Source organism: Anoplopoma fimbria, chromosome 23, assembly GCF_027596085.1.
Source record: "Anoplopoma fimbria isolate UVic2021 breed Golden Eagle Sablefish chromosome 23, Afim_UVic_2022, whole genome shotgun sequence".
Lineage (NCBI taxonomy): Eukaryota > Metazoa > Chordata > Actinopteri > Perciformes > Anoplopomatidae > Anoplopoma > Anoplopoma fimbria.
The window spans coordinates 15,168,789-15,188,739 of NC_072471.1; the positions used below are offsets into that span (position 1 = coordinate 15,168,789).

The 19,951-nt window shown below is 40.6% G+C and overlaps 1 protein-coding gene across 1 annotated transcript in view; it reads left to right on the plus strand.

Annotated features, from left to right (window-relative positions):
* LOC129112436 (synapsin-3-like) overlaps positions 1 to 18,918 on the plus strand; it is a 103,573-nt gene extending 84,655 nt beyond the window's left edge. The window contains exons 7-13 of the mRNA XM_054624537.1: positions 4,782 to 4,844; positions 9,573 to 9,715; positions 12,086 to 12,160; positions 12,864 to 12,966; positions 17,615 to 17,810; positions 18,504 to 18,660; positions 18,795 to 18,918. Of these exons, the coding sequence (XP_054480512.1) occupies positions 4,782 to 4,844; positions 9,573 to 9,715; positions 12,086 to 12,160; positions 12,864 to 12,966; positions 17,615 to 17,810; positions 18,504 to 18,660; positions 18,795 to 18,918 (861 nt within the window). The remainder of the gene's footprint in view (positions 1 to 4,781; positions 4,845 to 9,572; positions 9,716 to 12,085; positions 12,161 to 12,863; positions 12,967 to 17,614; positions 17,811 to 18,503; positions 18,661 to 18,794) is intronic.
* Positions 18,919 to 19,951: the final 1,033 nt, after the last annotated feature.

A 19,951-nucleotide genomic window follows, 5' to 3' on the forward strand; every position in this document is an offset into this window, starting at 1 on the left:
ACGTGCAGTTGGGATGAAACTGTGAGCTGAAGTTTTCTAAACCAAAGTTTTCCACATCTGAGATTTCACGCGCACCGAGGCTTTTTTAAGGATGGAAACTTGTTTTGTTGAACATCTAATGAAGTCAATCACTGTAAAATTAATATTCTTCCTATAAAGTAGCCTCCCTCATGTCTGAAGGAAAGGCTTTAGCCACGGGGATTCACCATCTTAGCTTGTAAGCTTATTAATCTTTTTTAAATTTGGAGCATAAACTGTCCCGCAAGTTTTTAGACAGGAGTCAATGGTAAACCTATGTCTTCTGAGTAAATTGTGTTGATTTACTGTTTAGAGTGCTGCATGAATGAGTTCTAAAGTCATGGAAATGAGTTAGCATTTTTGCACTTTACGACTCCCTCGTCGCAAAGTCAATCGTTTTTTTGGTAAGATGCCTGAAATAAGGTTCAAGAAACCAGTGCCATGCTAGCTTTCAGGGTAGGTCTACAAAGAGACGTCAACCCTGCAGCACTCTATTATTACCTTAGTGACCAAGCTAACGAGCCTTCGGTCTGGCAGCTAGCGAGTTGTCTAGCTCATAGAGCATTTACACTCCTTTAATGACTCTTTAACGAATGAAATTATGTACAAGCCTGAGAACCATTTGACAGTGGGGAGTAAGTGGCTCAGATCAGACAGAATAGAAAGAAGCTTAGAGAATTATTGTGACCAGCATGTGCTTGGCTTGCTAGGTTGTTAGCAGTTAGCTTACCAGATACAGTAGTTTACTAACTTTCTCTACAAGTAGTTCCAACGTCACCAATTTACTATAACCACATGTTTCTGAATGATGTATTTAGCCACTTTCTGATGGGACTAGGCTATAAAACAGCCAATATGCAGACTCTGGAACAGCCTGAATGAATGTGCAGGGAGTCTGTCTCATATGGTGTCAAAAGAGTTTATGGCTTCCATATGATCTAAATGTTCTTGAACTGAAGCAATCTTATGTTTATGTTCTGCGAGTCCGTCAGAAAACGACAGTAAGCGCACGTCTCAGCCTGCCGCTCCGGTTTCATCGGGGGCAGAGGATGTGGTCGTCTCCCCCCCGACATGTCCAGCGTCTGCCGTCATTGCCACACTGATGGGAATGACTGGGAGGAACATGTCCAGACAGAGTGGGTGGCTCTCAGCCCCCTCCACCCAAAACACTCAAACATTGTGCTACTGCTACGCTCTTCTCAGATACTCGCTAAACCTCAGGCAACTTACCATTGGTCATGTGACGCACACATGCAACTGTGGTAGAAGCGTTGAACTTCTGACTGGCCTCATATAGCTGACTTTGTAAAACACATAGGTTGCAGTATCAGTATAAACCAACTTAATTCCTACTAATTATAAGGCTTCAGACAAACTCATGGAGTTTATTTTCTGTCACATTCACAGAAGTAGCTGTGTTAAGTATCTTTTTATTTATTTATTTATTTATTCTTTACATCTGTCTCTTGTTAATCCACTATCTCAATGGGGGTGGAATATTAATTTCTTACAATGTTGCTTTAATATTAATTTGCCGACCTTTTACAGTCAGTCCCTGGTGCTGCGATCTTCAATCTGTTCTTCAGCAGTGAAAAACATGTCACTTTAATTGAAGCCGGATTGTGCTGGTCTATAAAATCTCTCTTCTTCTCGTGCTTGTATGTAAATTAAAACTGTTACGTGTTCTACACTCTTCAAATTAGCCGGGTGGGCCCTCTTTAGCCCCTGTTACTCACAATGTGCAATGCATACATTCCTCTATTATGTAATACTACCTGAACCCAGATCTGCTGTGTGGTGATTGAATTAAACACAACTGAGGATCTGAACTGAAAAGCATAAAACTGAAGTAGTAAAGGTCTTAAAAGCAGATTTTAAACAATGTTCAAACCAGCTCGCTCAATGTGAACCTGTAGCTTTTCAAGGGTCCTGGAGATCTGGGGTCCTGAGGCAGTTTCCCACTTTACTTAGTTGGTAACCCAGTCTTGTCAAAACAGCCTGAAAACGCAAAGTCAGCACTTTAAAGAGATATTCCTTAAAGTTACAGTGTGAAGGATTTGGCGACATCTAGCGGGGAGATTGTAGATTGCAACCAACTGAAACTTGTACTGTGTGCCAAGCGTGTAGGAGGACTAAGGGAGACGTCGCGAAAACACAATAACGTGGATGGCACAATCTAGAGCCAGTGTTTGGTTTGACCGTTGAGGGCTACTGAAGAAACGTGGCGGGCGTCTCCGTGAAGAGGACCCGCGCCACATGTAGATATAAACTGCTTATTCTAAGGTCAACGATTCTTACCTACAGGTGATTATACTCTAGAGAAAACATACTTCATGATATTGTATCCTATTTCTCCCAAAATCCCCCTAAATGCTACATATTGGCTATTTTACAAAAAAGATTGAAGTCTCCTGTAAATGTGAAGGCGATTTGAATCATGTGTCATAATGGCGGACTCCGCCACGAACAATGACAACTATTTTATAATGAGGTAATTTAAAGATTGTGGCTCTTGCGAACACTATCACAAATATTGTAACTTTTAACCTATTTTGATTGTTTCATTTTAAGCGCGTGTGCCAGAGAGTGCAGAGTGCAACTATATAAAATGTGTCACTATGAATACAGATATCTTCGTAAGGATTTTGTTATCAGTTGTAAGATTTAAACTGTCATTAAAATGTGCTATATTCTCCCATTTGGAATCCCCCGCATGTTACTAAATGCTTCTTACTTACACTACAACATTTGAAAGTGGATTACAAAGTGGATTACAAAGTGGACTCCTTGATACAGTCTCACCTCCCTTCTGCATTCTGGCACTTGTGAAGTGATAATGGAGACAATTAGAGTACACTTTATCTTGGCAGCGTGTAGGCCAGGCCTGCGCTGTCGAAACCTGTCAACAGAAACGCTGCTCACGCCCTCGAGCAGCTCGATGTCTGTTCAGGGCTCTGCGCAAAATAAACTGACAGCAACTTTAGGATGTACAGTCCTGTCAACTGTTGGGGAGGGTTTGGATGAAGTGAGAGCAGCTGTTTAGGCGTTCCCTTCCTCCTCGCAGGGTCGGAGCTTACAGTATATCTCAAAGCATGATTTGGCCTTGTGCCTCTGGTCTGAACTTTATCTCTTACTATGTTTATTTTATCGTGGGCTTCACCTTGAGGTGCCTTGCAGAGATTATCACTCTAGGGTTTGTGTAAACTTTGGTATTAACATCAACACGCCTTGGTGAACATGCATGAAAGCATTTTAATTTTGCTCTCCAGCAATGGTCAGATCGGTCTAAAAATATACCTGAAACCCACACTGAAGGTGCAAAACTCCATGCTAATAATTCAATGATTATGTATAGAAGCAGTATTTCTATTTCAACATCTGTTCCTTCTTCATCATAATAGCTACAATCTTGACCAAAGAGCCCCTTAGATAATCTGACGTGGCTGTCCAAGAGCTATTACGAACAAGAGTGGGATAAGTGCTTTTGAAACTGGAAAAGTCCCTCTTAAATTACATCCCATTAACAATCATATCAGAGAGTTTATCATGGGGCGTTTAAACCACAGGGAGGTTTGAAGTAATCTGTTGATGTTCCATCCACTTTAAGTCTACAAAATATGAGAAATGGCATGTTTGTGGCCTGCAGAGTTCTTCCAAACCCATTCCAATGAGCTGTGGTCTTCCAACCAGCTTCCCAGAACCTCGTTCTTTTGTGTAATAAACCGACATTCTTCGGACTCCACCTCATGCCTCCTAAACTGAGCAGCTATAAGTTCAGCGGGATGGCATGAGATCCAGTGTGTTTCTTTACAAGGCCACGGTTCTGGACCCTTCATATAAACATCTGAATCAGATGCAAAGGAAATAGTTTTCCACTTTTGGTTGTCTCTCAATCTGGTGATTACCACACGTCTGTCTTACTGTATATTTAGAACACAACAAGTGCAGTTCTGAATGTTCCTACTTAGTGTGACAGCCTTTTTCAAAACAGTTGATACCAACAATCCCTGAGCTTCCAAGCTTTAATATGCAGGTTCTAATCTTAAAGTCAAAACAGGTTTAAAGCATTTTTAATCCATGTCTTTTCTTTCTTTGTCTAACACATTGATATTCACATTTTAATTTGTATTTAAAGCTGTTTAATTAATATTTTATATTGAAAAAGAAATTATAAGAAATGACTGAATGTGTAATGTGAAAGGTCTTATTTGGGCTAACCTCCAGATAATTATCACCAAACTCTGCAGTTCCCTTCACAACTGCGGAGCGTTGTAGCATCTTTCAGCTCATTGTTTTTGTTTTTTTGGCACACAAATTTGCTGTTTCAGCTCTCATTAGTTTACTTTGAGAGAAACAGGCGGTTTTCAGCACCAACACTCTGATCAACCACCTGTAAGCTAACTGCCAACCAACAAGCGTTTATTATCAGCAGATAAAGAGACACATTTTTCCTTCAAGGTCTTCATGCAGGAAAAATAGAGCTGAAAGAGAGAAAATATTGGACTTATCAGGAGGCCCAAATGAATGCAAGTTTTGCTCTGTGTTCAGAGCTTTCTCTCCGCTATTCCAATTGGCTAAAAAATCTGTGCATTCAAAAACTGACCTACGATCTGTTTGTGTCTCGGGAATTCCAGTTAACCCTACTTGCTTAACCCTGCTATTTAGATGCCAAGCAAGCAAATGCAAACTCCTCCAACCCAACCCAGCCTTGGAAAGACAAAGGTTATCACACCCAGCTAATAATCTGATGTTCTTGTCCGCAGGTTACAACCGCTTCCTACCCTGTGGTGGTCAAGATGGGGCACGCTCACGCAGGCATGGGAAAGGTGAGTTTCTTTTCTTGAAATATACTGACAAAAACACTCATTGATTTGTTGTATTATCTCTGTCGGAACCCAAATTTCAAATCCCAGACTTCATAATAAACCTCAAACTACAACCTTAGCTGTAAGGCCTAATGTCTGAGGAGCTTCTTAGATAGAAGACAAATATAGAAGTGGTAACAATCTGCTCATCTGTTGTCTTTCCCAAAATGTCTAACTATTCCTTTAAGCCAGGGAGACTCTAGAGGACTTTTAAAACCCGAACTCAACGTGAAAAGAGTCTGCGTCACACTTGCAACAACCGACTTTTAGCAGCTGAGCACACAAGTTTAGATTTCCATCTTTATCCTCTCAGATTACAGGCTCACACTCACATTTGTCTAGAATCCAGCCGTGCAAATCAAACATGTGATATTATCACGACAGCTTTGACTGGTCTGCGGTTCAAAGAGCAGGCAAGAGATTGGAAACCTAAACCCGTTGGTTCTAGCTCTTACAGACCAGTGCTGATCTTTAAAATCAGTCATGATGGCCCAATCACAGTTACAATCAGGCTGTAGAGCTGGTTTACTCTCACTGACTGGATATCTGATTGTTACAAAGGCAGAAGAGATCACAGACAGACACACATCAGATAAGGTCTGAGTACAAGCCACTGGTGGTTTTACTTTGATGTTCTCTTACACAAATTCTCTGCCCAACTAACAATTTCAGAAGATCTAACAGGATTGCTGGAAATAACTGCAAAATGATATCTATCATCTCTGCTGATTACATAGTTAGCAATGAACCGTGAGGAGCGTTTGTTTCCAAAAAGAGTAAAGCTTTTGATACAGCAATAACAAAGTTACCCAATACAAATCCCTCAGTCACTCTCTCTCTCTCCCGCCAGTTATTAAGATTCACAGGGAGACACACTTTATATATGTCTTTTTCCTTCGTCTGTCTGGTTGGGCTTGGTTTCCTGTTCAGGGGCCAGACATGCTATAGAATTTCCCATAAGGCTCAAGGGGAACTTGGCAGGCCCTTGTGGAGCAGGACCTCGTTTAACCCCTCAGACCTCACAGAGCTCTGAGAATGGACAGTAACATGAGGGATTTAGGTCGTTGCTGTTTTTATGTGGTTGCTTCTGACACACTTGTAATGGTTTTGTAAGTGGATAAAAAAAAAAAAAAAGAATTAGCATTTCTAGCTTGCTGATAACACATTTACCTCCAAAACGCTCCATATATAATAATAATCAACCATTACTTAAAGGTGCTACATGTAGCACTTTTGTCTAAATCAGCACTGCATTATTTTTGCTCCATTAACATGATTAAAGCAAAAGTATCTTACTTTAAATAAAAACTTTAATATAAGTTTCCTCAAATATTTTTCTAAATAGAAAGTTGGGCTCAGAAGCAATAAAACACACCCTCACTGAATTGAATTGATACAGTCGAGGCTTTTTTACTCCTACATCCTTATATGGTCTGGTAGACCAGTAGTTTACGGTGGCCAATGTTGTCAAACTTTAAATAGAGATTGCTGTATAGCGGCCATTCATGAGTCAGTTAAATTACTTGATTACCATTCTCTATCTCTCCAGTAGACATGTTCATTGTTTCCTGCTTGTGGTTTCATTTCGACCGACTAATGATGACGTGTTTAAGGCAACTCACTCAGGAAACACTCTGTGTCTGTTGATAATTAAAGTTATTGTTGGTTTTCTTATCCTAAGGCTGCCATAAGCAACGCAGCGTGACCGGGTCACAGAGTAAAGTCTGTTTTTAAGCACATCTTAATAGGATATACACATTCAATTTAGTTATTAATTTTTCATTTGACAAACATATTGACATACCAGCAGCAGAGAGAAGCTTTATACCCAATGTTCCCATGACGTGGATTTAAGACAGTCATGCTCTGTAGTTGAGCTGGTAAGTCATTTAGTCTGGACACTGACCAGTATGACATGAGTTTTTCCACCAGGCGCTGTTCTTCATCTCTATGCCAGTGTCTCACCTTCTCTGGCTCACCTTTTTAAGTTCTGTTCGCATCATTTCGGTTTGTTTGGTTGCTCAGAGGAGTTGTGTAATTCTTGCGTGCTTCCAGCTCAGAGTTTGACGTGCCATTAGCCATCAGGTTCTACCTCTGGAGCCATGTTGTGAACTGTGAGTCACTTCCCGTTAATTCAGTAGACTTTGTTTCAACTTCTGCCCGCTAACTGTAAACGGGCACGGTTCAGTGCTCAGCCTCAATGCTTTAATCACTCTGTTAGTGCAACAATGAAGATGTGATGTGAACTTGGTAGTCATTTATAAGCCAAAATGATGGATAATTAACAATGATACACCTAGTTTAAAAGAAGAAACAGAAACAAAAACAGCAGACACCTTCTGGAAAATCTGAGTGACCTTATCAAAGTATAAATCGCACAAGAAGAAATAACACATTCTTCTTCTAACAAATGAAACATTAAATTAAATTCACTCACAATTCTGCTGCTGCCTTGGTCTGGTATGACTGCTATTAGCTAACATGTTGGCGTATGTTTGCTAATTTGAGCAAACTTTAGGTAGATATATCCATGTTACCCTATAGCACTAAATAAGCTTGTGATATTATTGCCCTTCTTTTGCTTTTGTTCAACTTTTGTGATAAAATACACCGTAGCAGTCACACAAGTGTAGTAAGGTTGTGACATCAGCAAACTAACTCAGTTACACAGCAGTATTTAAAGTATGCTAACATTAGCTAACATTAGCCAGGATAAGAAACTGGCTATACCAGACCTAGAAACACTGTAGCATTAAAACACCTGACTGTATTGAAATGAATACAGGTGTGTATTATTTCCTGCCAATACCAAGCCAATTAAGCCAGTTTACAAGTGATGTCACATTGGTTAACATGTGCTAACTCCATTATGTCTGACCAGAACACTTGTTTCAACAGGTTACAAGCTGATAATGCCATTTCACTGTGACATCTGCTTCCAGCTGTTAGCATGTTGTACCCTCTACTTGTATACAAAGATATATTGAGGACTTACTACTAAGCTGACATAATATAAAACTACAAATAAATCAGACAGTTAATAATGTACCAACACACCAGAGTGCGTACTTTATTACTGCCGTACTCTTGGCTTCAACTCTAAGAGAAATGTTCTTACAGTAGATTTAAAGTACATCTGACAAGTCCTTTATCAGTTTTAGAAATGAAACATTTCTGCTAGTCTGCCCTCTGAGCTCATTTGAGAAACTAACTAACTATTTTATTGTTGTAGAACAGCTTTTTATGTGGGTTCCAACAGTTTTCTTTTTATCACCCATCAAAGTGAAAACACATTTATTGGACCACATTAACCATCAAAGTTGCCCGCTCTTCTTTTTAACAATTATACCTACTTTTATTGTTTTGGTACAATTGCCGCTCTTGCTCAGATTTGCTTTATTTGTTTTCCCACTGATTGTTCCCCATGGTGAGGGGTGCACCACTTTTAAAAGCTCTTTGGGATTTCTTTGTTCCACCCGGACAATTTGTATTTCTTTTCATGCTTTTTAAGGATTTATTTGTGTGTGAAAGTTCATAAAGTATAAACACTTATAAACGCAGCATTATAATGTTTCATGGGACCTCACAAATTGTCACAAGAGTCTAGTTTTAATTTGTGCTTTCCATTCGATACTCCATTTTGATCAGTATGACAGCAACAGTATGACACTGAACACTTTTGCTTCATTTATTGCACAACTTTCTTCTATGTATGCAACTTACATGTAAGTATGGAATGGACCTTACTTACTGTATGTTATCATATAAGCTATAACTATTTAACCCTGTACACCCCTAGAAAAGACAGGAAGCCTAGTTTAGATCAACAGGCAAATCAAAATCAAATTTCTGTGAATTAATGACCTTTACACCCACTAAATTCACTTAAACTCACCTTTAGAAGAGCAAAACCGAGTGACAGGTTGAAAACCCAGATAAAAAAACAGGGCTTCCTTTTTTTCTCATTATCCGTTCCCAGCATTTCCACTGTGTAGATGCTACCAGTGGGACGGATGGTGACGAGTGAGTGGAAGCTCTGGACTAAATCATTTTGCATCTTAGACAACGAGTTTGGACAGTTTGCCATAAATTAAAGGTGATTAGTGAGTTTGTCCTCCAAGATGTCCCATTTCCCATGACCTGATGGAATACACCTCATAAATCTGTTTATCAGCACAGTTGAATAAGACAAAGACAAGAACACCACCTACGAACACATCATCCACAGATAATCCAAAGAAGAAGACTTCAGATTAAGGCCAAAGGAGCTTCTGTATCCAAGATAGTTTAGATAAAAATACACGACGTCTTGGTTACAACAATGGAGAGGCAATTAGTTTCTTTCCTATGTTCCAATGTCACTCCTCATCGTTACCCAATTATACAAAAGTTACAGTGATGAATACCTTTGAGTTTTATGTAAGAGCCATGTTTTTTGTTGCTGGGTTCACATCAAGTCGCTTCCCCTGACTCTTGGTGTACAGTGTACAGTGTACAGTCTAATCACTTGATGGGAGTGAGGTGACGTAGTTCAAAGCCGCCCCTGGAGACGTTTCCATCCAGGGACCCATCATTATCCCACCAGTGTACAAGTGTGAAATTCCTGTGGGATTCTAAGCAACCACCACCAGCCATATAGCGCAAGCCTTTTAATTAGCCGTTCACTAACGAGTGGTGTCTCTCCCACAGATCAAAGTGGAAAACCAACAGGACTTCCAGGACATCACCAGCGTGGTGGCTCTGGCCGGGACCTACGCCACCACCGAGCCCTACGTCCAGTCCAAGTACGACATCCGCATCCAGAAGATCGGCAACAACTACAAGGCGTACATGTAAGATGTTTTACACCACCAGCTTCGTACATGTGACAGTATGGGGGCATCAAGGTCAAAGAGCATTTTACTTTATGTTCTCCATCAACACTGAAGACAGAGAAGCTACTTATAAAGCTAATATCTTCAGTTTTGGCTACTCTCACTTCAGATATTCCATCTTCTTCTTATCAGAGTGGAAAATCCTCTGAAACAGCACTGAAAGCATCAGTAGACCGGAAGTGACACAGGAACAAAAAAATAACTTATTTACTTCTTTTATTTATTTTCCGGAGATTTGACGACAATAGACCTCATGCATTTTCGGATTCTTATATTAACTTTCTCTTACTTTGTTCGTACGGTGGGCTGTACGAGTGAGCCACATCAGATTCAACAATTGCTCCTCACTTCAGATTACTGTAAATGACCAGCGTTAACTGCATAAAATAAGCGTGTGTTTGTTGAGAAGAGTAAATTTGCATAATTAACACCCCCATAATACCATATAAAACCACATGTCTTTCCCCATAAATCCTGCCTTTGGAGATCCATAAAGAAAATTCAGTGATTTTGAACTGCATCAGCAGCATAAATAGGAGACCTTCTAAAGCCGAGGAATAGGGACAAATAGAGAGTGCTGTTAATGTCGCGCACCTGAGGGTTGTACTTTCACTGACATAAAGGAAAAATGGTTTGATTCTAAAAAATGTCTCGCCACAGCAAGGAGATCGATGACCGCAGCGGAAGGGGGTTAAAAAAAAATCAGATTCATATTGATATGGTAGTATTATACGATAGCATCAAAAGACAATTTAAATTGATGATATAATTTGGCTATATGAATAAATATATTTCATACATTTCAAACTCAAAATTACTTTGAAGTAATGAAATGTACAATCCATGAGTGAAAAACTTAGGTTTTGGATTACAGCAGACTAATTGCACATGACTAACACAACAAGAATTTTCAACAATACAAACCACAAATTCTGATCTTCTGACATTAGATCACTTAAAGGAACTTTGCATATAATTGTACCACTGCATATAAAAGTACCGTTGACCTGACTCACTTTCTTCAAGTGTATTAGACAGCCACATGGGAGGGTTTCCTAGAATATGTCAGAAGAGTAAATTAGTTGGTAGTAAAGCAGTGGGTGCCTGCAGGAAAATTAGGCTAAGTCCTAAAATGGCAACAAGAGGTAATAAGTAGCCATGGCTGATACACATGAGAACTTGTACGTTGAAATGTTCACTCATAGAAAATGTTCACACGCCCATGCTCTCTTGTTCTCCATGTATGTGAAGTAAGATTCGCAATGGCACACCAAGCCAGGGTAAATTTCTTCCTTTGTTTTGGTAGATTAAGGAGTAAATAAACACGCGCCACCAAAACCTCACATTCCTTATAATGTGCATTAGCAGAAGAAATTAGGCTGCGGTCAAGCCAGTCGCCTCTTGGATTTTGATGCTTGTCTATTCTTGGTGTTACAGTATGGGTGCCAAAAAGCATGATAAAAGAGCGATAAATTAACAATAATTTCCAACATTTGATATACTAAGGAAAAGTGATACTATATTACATATTATATGACATTATATTACACATTGTATCACATCCATTCATAATAAAAAAGCTATTCTACTGTACTGTTTTTTATTTATTTAAAAGGAAGCTCTGAAGTTAGAATACCGTCAAATAATCATCTTTGACCTGTCGTAAAAAACTTCATAGGTTAGTCCTGTTCAGGATTACCCTGACTACCCTGACTATGTCCATGTCAAATTTCATCAGATTTTACTGCAGACCTTTGAGGAATTTAAAAGGAAAACAAAACTGTTGGAAGAAACTTCTCATGGCCTGGTGTGCCATAGTGGATCTAACTATGCAGACATGAAGGACAGCAAAGCAAAAGAGCACTTCATCTTCTGATGCCGCCCCTGTTTTTTTCCTCCATTCTAAGATGTTTTCACTTTCAAAAAGTCATGGTCCCATTCCTCCCTTAAAAACTCACACACCCATCTGGAAGCAAGAGACCTTGTGCAACAAAGAATATGAGTCAACACCTCCTTAACGTTCAAGTCTCTGTATCTAAACAATGACTTGACCAAATGCTGAGGAACAGATTGGCCAAGCCTTATCTCATCTCGTTCTCCCCCGGCCTCAACATGAAAGCATGTCTTTAAACGGCTCCGACACAAACATAATGTAGGTGTGGATGGCGATCACAATCATCGATAAACCCACGATAGCGTCTCCCATGAGGTTTTCTGTTCAGCTACACCAACATGAGAGTTGTGATTGACACAGTCAATCAGTCTTGGTGGAGCATTCTAACCGGAGGCAGGCTGATTCATTTCTCCATGTTTGTCTTTGATTTGCAGGAGAACGTCCATCTCTGGGAACTGGAAGGCAAACACAGGTTCTGCCATGTTGGAACAGATCGCAATGACTGACAGGTGAGCCGACTCAGAGACACACTGTCCGAATTACGACTATCTTTTGTGTCTTTTATACCTTCAGAGACTTGCAAATCTCACATCTATCACTCCCACATACATACGCAGCTTTTATGTGCAAATACTGACAACGCAACTGCCATAAAAATCCTTAAGTTTTGTATAATTTTAATGTCATTATTGTCTTATTGATATTATCATAACGTTTGGGTTTCTCCATCCGTCCATCCATCAGTACGTACGTCGTGAATGTAATATCTCAATATTTGGCACCTGGTCTCAAGGATGAACTGAACAGATTTTGGAAGTCAAAGGTCAATGTACCTGTGCCCCTCACGTCTTTCCCATCCCTGTAAATGTCATATCTCAGAAGCTGATTTGAGGGAATACCCTCAAATTTGGCACAAGCCTCCTCTTTAACTCAAGGTCAAACTGATGAATAATTCATATACTAATTAGGAAAATTTCAAACAAATGTCTAATAAGATAAAATGATGAAGTGATGACATTTTGGACAGACAAGGATGTAAACTGGAACTCGACTCCTTGGCAGAGGCAAACAACTGCAAGGCGATAATTCTAGTTTAGAGAATTATTTGTAACTATGAGGCCTGTTAAGTCCAACGTGTCCTCCATGATATCTCCAGAGACTAGGGGTTCTTTAAATATTGCTTTATCAGTTATTGGTGTCACTGTGTTCCAGATATCGGCTGTGGGTGGACTCCTGTGCTGAGATGTTTGGTGGCCTAGACATCTGTGCGGTGAAGGCCGTCCACGGAAAAGACGGCAACGACTATATCATCGAGGTCAGTTTGTTTTCGTAACAATCCCCAACCTTAGTCTGAGTTAGCACCGTGGAAAAGTAAAGACAGAGTTGTACGAAAAAAAGACTTGCTATCAGAAATACCTAATATTTTGGACCTTTAGTGTATCATTGGCACATCAAAGTCTATCTTGTCATGTGTTATTTGAATTTATCTGCACCTATCATTTGTGGACCAGGTCTTAGGAGCATTGCGCTGTAAAACACCAATCCAGTGTGAACGTTACCTCGGATTCAGTCTCCTTCCCTGCTGATAATATTTCTGTGGTGAAAGTCAACAGGGATGGGCGTAGCCAGACTTGATGGCACATAATCATCAGAGCCTTGAAAGAATGATTAGTCTGTAGACCAAACACAGGCAGGAGAATGAAAACATCGGGAGTCGGCTCATGACTCACTTTGTCTACCAACGCAGCCTGTTTATTTTGGGTCTGCTGGTTAAGTTTGGCATTCCTCGGGCAGTTTCCAGTTTGTACACAAATGAAGTGGCTGTTGCTGGACCTGACCCTACCAATTTGATGGAGGTTTTTCTTCATTCAAAATGTCATTCCCCAACAGGATGAGCATGGCGGTAGCACTGCCTGGGATAGGGATCACTTCCCACTGAGGCCATTTATGCCGTGAATGCATTCGAGGGTCTTTAACATCACATCATGCAACAGTTTGTTTAAGCTGCTCTAATCAGAGACTAGAGGCTTGACTTGCTTTCTCTCAAAAGGAATTACATCTCAGCCAGCCTGCTATCAGTATTATACTGTTGCCACATTCTCTACTGGTACATAAAAAAACTGTTAATGAATCGTAGAATTGCCTTCAAAACTCTTCACCAGGGAATGACTGAATAGGATGATACATTGGAGGGTATTTTCCTCTAAGGATTATACCCAGGAGAGAAGAGAAATAGTTATGTAATCAGTTTTGTTTTTCCATAGTGGCCTCCTATGTCTTCAAATCTGAGGAAACAGGCCGATCCGGGACGTCTATGTGCCCATATTTAGCTTGCGACCATGACATCACTCTTCTCTCTATCTAAAGGCTGGGTGAGGTCAGCAGTGAGAAAACAAGCCTCTTTTTTTAAACTCAATCTCAGGAAACATCTCCCAGCTCCCCAGAGATGTGTACTCTTATAGCCGGACGGTTAGGGCAGAGAAAATGGTGACACGGTCGAGTAACAATGTTCTCTCCAACGAGCAACACTTCCTCCTCCTCCTCCTCCTCCTCCTCCTCCTCCTCCTCCTCGTCCGCTCTATCTCGCTGACTCTCTCTAACCCTTCAGCACGATGGAATTTAATTAACCACGACAGGGAAGAGCTGCCGCTCCATCACAGTGGGAATCTATTTTTTGTCCCAGACAAAGACATCAGCCATGACACCTCTCCCTAATGAAAAGTAATGAGCTGCTCAGAGGCACTTCATTAACAGTTTACCGCAGCCGCTATTAACATTCAGCAAACTCCAGCTTTGTGTCAGTAAGCTTAAAAAGTGAACAGACAATGGAGGAGGATGTGACAAGACATGGTATCCCACAACAGCGTGACACAGCGCTGCTTCATGTCAAAACGACATGATGGTAATCTATAGTCACAATGTGACTGTAGAGAATGGACATGACATTATGCAACACAACTTAGTGTTATATCATTTCTTTGGGGATCCTGTCACTTTCCATTTAGTGCTTTCATCAGGTCAAAATTCAGATTTTTCCAAAACTAAAGTCACTTCCCATCAGCCTCAGCTCTATGTTGTGTTCAGTGCTGATTGGCAAAAGTTAGCATGCTAAACTAAACTGAAGATCTCAGTACTAGTTTTACCACTGGTATAATATATCATAATAGGACTGCCATAAAACACAGATGGCAGGGTGTCACATTATATTAGAGCACAGCCATGACAGGCATTTTTTTGGAGCACGATATTAACAGAAAGTGACAATTTGGAAAGAGCACTAGGCCTTTTTTAAACCATTACTTCACAAGACAAATTGATGGAATTGAGACAACACGCATATCACATGATTTGACTCAAAACCACGACATGATTTTACTTGACCAAATGACACAGCGAAACATGACGATCATGACTCAGTGAAATACTGGAACTCTTTGAATGATGCAGACAGAGATAGAGAGGAGATGCACTCAATGAGATAAACTCAGATAAACTATCCATGGGCATCTTTTAATTTGTATCTTTAACTCTTTTTCAACTTTGATTCAATATAAAAACCATTAAACTAGCTGGAGGGAGGAATACAAACTTAGCTATCTGAAAGCTTACATTGTTTCCCCAGGAAAACACCACCCGGTGCCCATCCCTGTACCCGCGACTGCACCATCATTTTCACATTTCACATGTTGTGCTCTGTGAACACTCCCATGCAGCGGGGCACATTGTCCAGACAGCACACTGCAGCTCAATATAAAAGTGCAGAACAACACCTCTGTGTTCCAGTGCTGAAAAGGCCAGTGGCAGCCCCAGTCTTCTGTTAGATGACTCCGTATCTTCATAAATCAAAAGGGTGGATCCTGGCTCTGCTTGCCACCACACGCCGATTGAAGTGGGGCCTGGCGGTCGCTTGCCAGGCCTCGGCTCAGTCCCCTGTGGTAATGACTCAACTGGCCAAAACACAGTGCCACGCCCCACAGAGTCTTCGCCAAGAGGCTGGGTACACACAGAAAAGGAAAGGTTCTCTGGTATTGGAAGTGGTTTTGTGTAGAACAGTATTAAACCACATGGTTAGATCTCAAGCTACTCAGAAAAACAAAGAAAAGACAGTAAGAAACCCCTGTTACCAAAAACAGTTGGGATTTTAATCGGGATTCATTAAATTCAAGCATGCATGAAAAACTCCAGTCCCAGTAAAGATTTACATTTTATTCCGTGGTTTGTCGTGTTTCCACATGAAACAGGAAGGACTAAAGGGACCTGAATGAGACTTGGTCAAGGATGGTTTGGCTGGGCCTCACCAAAATCTATGTCGTGTTTTATTGGATGGAGCTTTTATATACTCTGCAGAGTATATAAAAGACTTTCACCTCCACATACTGTATCAAATAGAGTAGGGTGCAACTTAGTTACAGTGCAACTAACAGTAGATGGTTGAACAATATATTGTGAAATTTTATCAGATCACACAGATCACAAGGTCTGATGATAGTGTGATTGACCCTTTGCTAAGCCACGCCCCCTTAGTCACTGTTCTAACTGTCAAAATGTCACTTTTGATATCTGAGCAACAATAGTCAGTGTGTACAGCATTAGTGTGTTGTACCATCAAAGGTCACACAAAACACCACACCACATGAATTGTGTGTTTTTACGTTTCCAAACCGGCTTGCCTGGAATTGCACTTTAGGTACAAATTAAGCATTTTTATTAAATTGTTGTCACTTCTCAAACAACTTCAACCAGAGAGAGGAGAAAGCCCTTTCAGTGGAACAAGTAGATGTAGTGTTTGTTTGGAACCGGATCCCTGCGTGCTGCCAGCAGTACATTGACGTGTGCTGCTCGTAGTACACCGCATACAAGATGATCAGCACATGCATGCATTCCCCATCGCCGTTTTTACGTCCTGTTGCCGGGGGCGCGGTGCAGCAGCCTCATCCACCACACCGTGCGTCTGCATCCAGGCCGGCAGTGCCAGCAGCCAGCAACCACACTACTCTGCTCCTGTTTGTTTTGGTCTCTGAATGCCCATGTGCTCTGTGGTTCTGCAGCGCACGTGTAAGTGCATGTGAGCTGAACTCGTGGGAATTTTTTCTTTGAGGTTAATTATTTGTGTACAGCAATGGATGTGGTCTGTGCCCTTCCAAGTCATACCCCGGGGCAACATAATATTTGCAAATGGAGTCCCTTTTTTATCTGCTGCTCTTTGGAAACTGTCGGTCCCCCAGAGAGTGGCACAGAGAATAAGCTGACAGTTTAAAAGATGAGATTTGTGTTTTCAAATATACCTTTTCAGTTTGTCTTCAGCTTAAATGGAGAATGGGTTAATCGCTCCCAACAATTGATGTCTCCCTAGTCCTCAAAATGAAGCTATACATCATTTATGCACATGCATAGTAAGTTTCTCTTTTTACTTTGGTTCATGCAGATTATTATCAGAGGATGTTAAAAGAAACAATCGGACAGAAATTTAATTTTAATTTTGTCAATTCTGTGTCCATCTGCAGGGGTCTAGGACCCTTGATTTAAAATAAACTGCTGAACTGGTTACTGCTTTTCTATTAAAAAGGATTTAACAGGACCGATCCTTGACAAGTGGCTTTATGAGAAGTAGGATAGAGCGTGGGAACAAACAGAAACGTCAGTGTCAGGCTCGGTGCATCCGGCAATAAATTATATTAAAGGCCAGTTGAGTGTTGCATAGCTTATATTGTCTGAACTCAATAATGGCAAACCACTGCGGGAAACATTGTTGTGTATGTGATCTCTGTGAAATGACTCATCATTGCTGGCAAAGCACCACAGAGTCCATTATTATCAATGACATCATTTGGGGTCTGAAGGCATCAAATCTTCATGATAAGAGGTCTAACACTGCCATCTAGTGGAGTACTTGCAACACTTCAGTTCTATGGTGAAACCATCCAGGGCCCTGATTGGCTGTGTTTCTGTCTCTGTCTCTGTAGGTGATGGACAGCTCCATGCCCCTGATCGGTGAGCACATCGAGGAGGATAAACAGCTGATCACAGAGCTGGTCATCAATAAGATGGCCCAGGTGATGCTGGGATTGTCCACACCTCAGCCTTCCTCTGTCAAGGTACATCACTGTTTGACACATGACCTTTTATGTACACAGGTTGATCCGACCAAGCAACCTTCAGGTAAAAGAAAAACTGCAGTATATCCCCCTTTTCTGTACATATATACATTTTGGGTCATAGCTACTATTGAGACCATTGGGATCACCATTTTTTTCAGTATTGTTTTAGCAGCATGGGGTTAGTTTACACCCTAAGATTAAAAACGTAGCTAATTCTAGTACAGTACAGTAGTGGAGTGTATTTAAATGTGGCTATTTTTAGGCCAAATTACTAATATTTTGGGCTTTCAAGTAGCATTATGACATTCATGTTGCAAAATAAAACAGAAATGATTATTAAAAATATACAATTGAACAGCTAATCTAATTAAATCTAATATTTAAAAAAGACCTCTATACAGTAACTATCTGAACATCTCAGAGGTTTTCATCCAACAAATACAGCTCTTGAAGGTATTGTATTGCAATTATACAAATTGTCTGATGGAGAACAACCACAGAGCCTTATGTGAAGCAGAATTTAAAAAGATGTCTGTGTCCACAGTTATGTTCAGGTACTTAGCACTTAGTACATACATAAACATTTTAAAATCTCATTCACTGCACTGATAATATTGTATCATTCTTCATCCACAGACCACACAGCCCAGGAGAGGTAGGAGACGCTTTTTTGTATTACTGCAACAGACTGCTTGCTGGAGCAGTGTAATGCTAAAGTAAAGATCTACATGTAATTTGTGTTTACCTACTGCAGGGGGACACCGCTCTGCTTCCGCCTCTCCATCTCAGTCGGCCCAGGGTTCCCCTCAGAGAGCCCGATCCGCCACCACCTCACCCAGCCAGGCCTTCCAGCCCGGACCCATCCCTGCCACCTCCGGGCCTGGAGCTCAGAAACAGTCTCCACAGCTGAAGTGCGTCCACACTGTGGTCCCACTGATACAATCCATGAAACCATCAGTATTACGTTAATAAGCCAAATTGTTATTTAAAAGTTTCAAGTATTAAGTGTTTACTCTTGTCAACTACTGTTCTCTTTACTGCGCAGCAAATCCCAGTCGCTGACCAACACCTTCACAGAGACGTTACGAGGAAGCGTGACCGACGATGAGGCCAAAGCTGAGACCATCCGCAGCCTCCGCCAGTCCTTCGCCAGCCTCTTCTCCGACTAAAAGCCCCCCCCCCCAGAAGCTTCCTCTTTCTGTCAGTTGTCAGGTTTGAAAAAAACTAAAAACCTGACTGGTTAATCTGTTATGGAGTCTCCCTCCTCCTTAGAGCCTCAGCTTCCTGTTCCTTCTCTTACCTTCTCACTGTTTGTGAAGTTTAACACCTGGTGCAACACTCTGCTCAGATCAATCATTAACTTATCACTAGAAAGGCCAATTGATTTCAGGGATCAAAGTAGAGCTGAGGTGTGGACTGAAGATGTCAAACTTTAAATGGACATGTTTGTATTTGTTTTCCTCGCAGGAGATTTTAAAGAGTTTACGTACGGGTGCAGAATCAAACCACATCCCATTTACATTTCTACAACTTTTACTCAGATTGATGATTATGTCTGTTTTCTCTTTGCTGTTCATGACAGTTTAGAACAGATGCAGAAATAGGCCCACACAAGCATCAATCCAGCTGTTTTTTTTTATTTATTCCCATAGTAATTTATGTTTTTTATAGAACAGCACTTCAGTGATCATGTAAGTGAACAGACTCATTTTCAGGCATCTTGATGCTTTATTTTGGTGTGTTTAAAGTTAAGACTTAGTTTAAAAGATTCCATAGAAACATTTGAATGCCCCCTAGAATTTAGATCAGCAGTCAGCTGATTGCGGGTTGGCCTTTCTAGTGGTAAATCATTATAGTAAATAATCATCTAGCTCATACTGCTTGGTATATAGTCGTTGTTCTGCATTCTGTTTGTCCAACTAGTGAAACTGTTCGTTATTGGGTTCTTTCTTATAAGTTTATATATTTATATATATTTATTTCTGAAATTCTATTTATTTAAATGTTTACTTTAATTGATGCGCAGCTTCCAAACTGTTTAAAGATGTCTAAGGCAATATTCTTATTTGAAACTGTTCCAGTCAGCTCATGAGAAATGTACTGAATCCTCACGGTTCACCAGCGATTTTAAGCGTTTTTCCAGCAGCCGCATTTCTCAGACGTCCATGTGCTGTAGACACATATTGGCTTAAGTAGTGACTC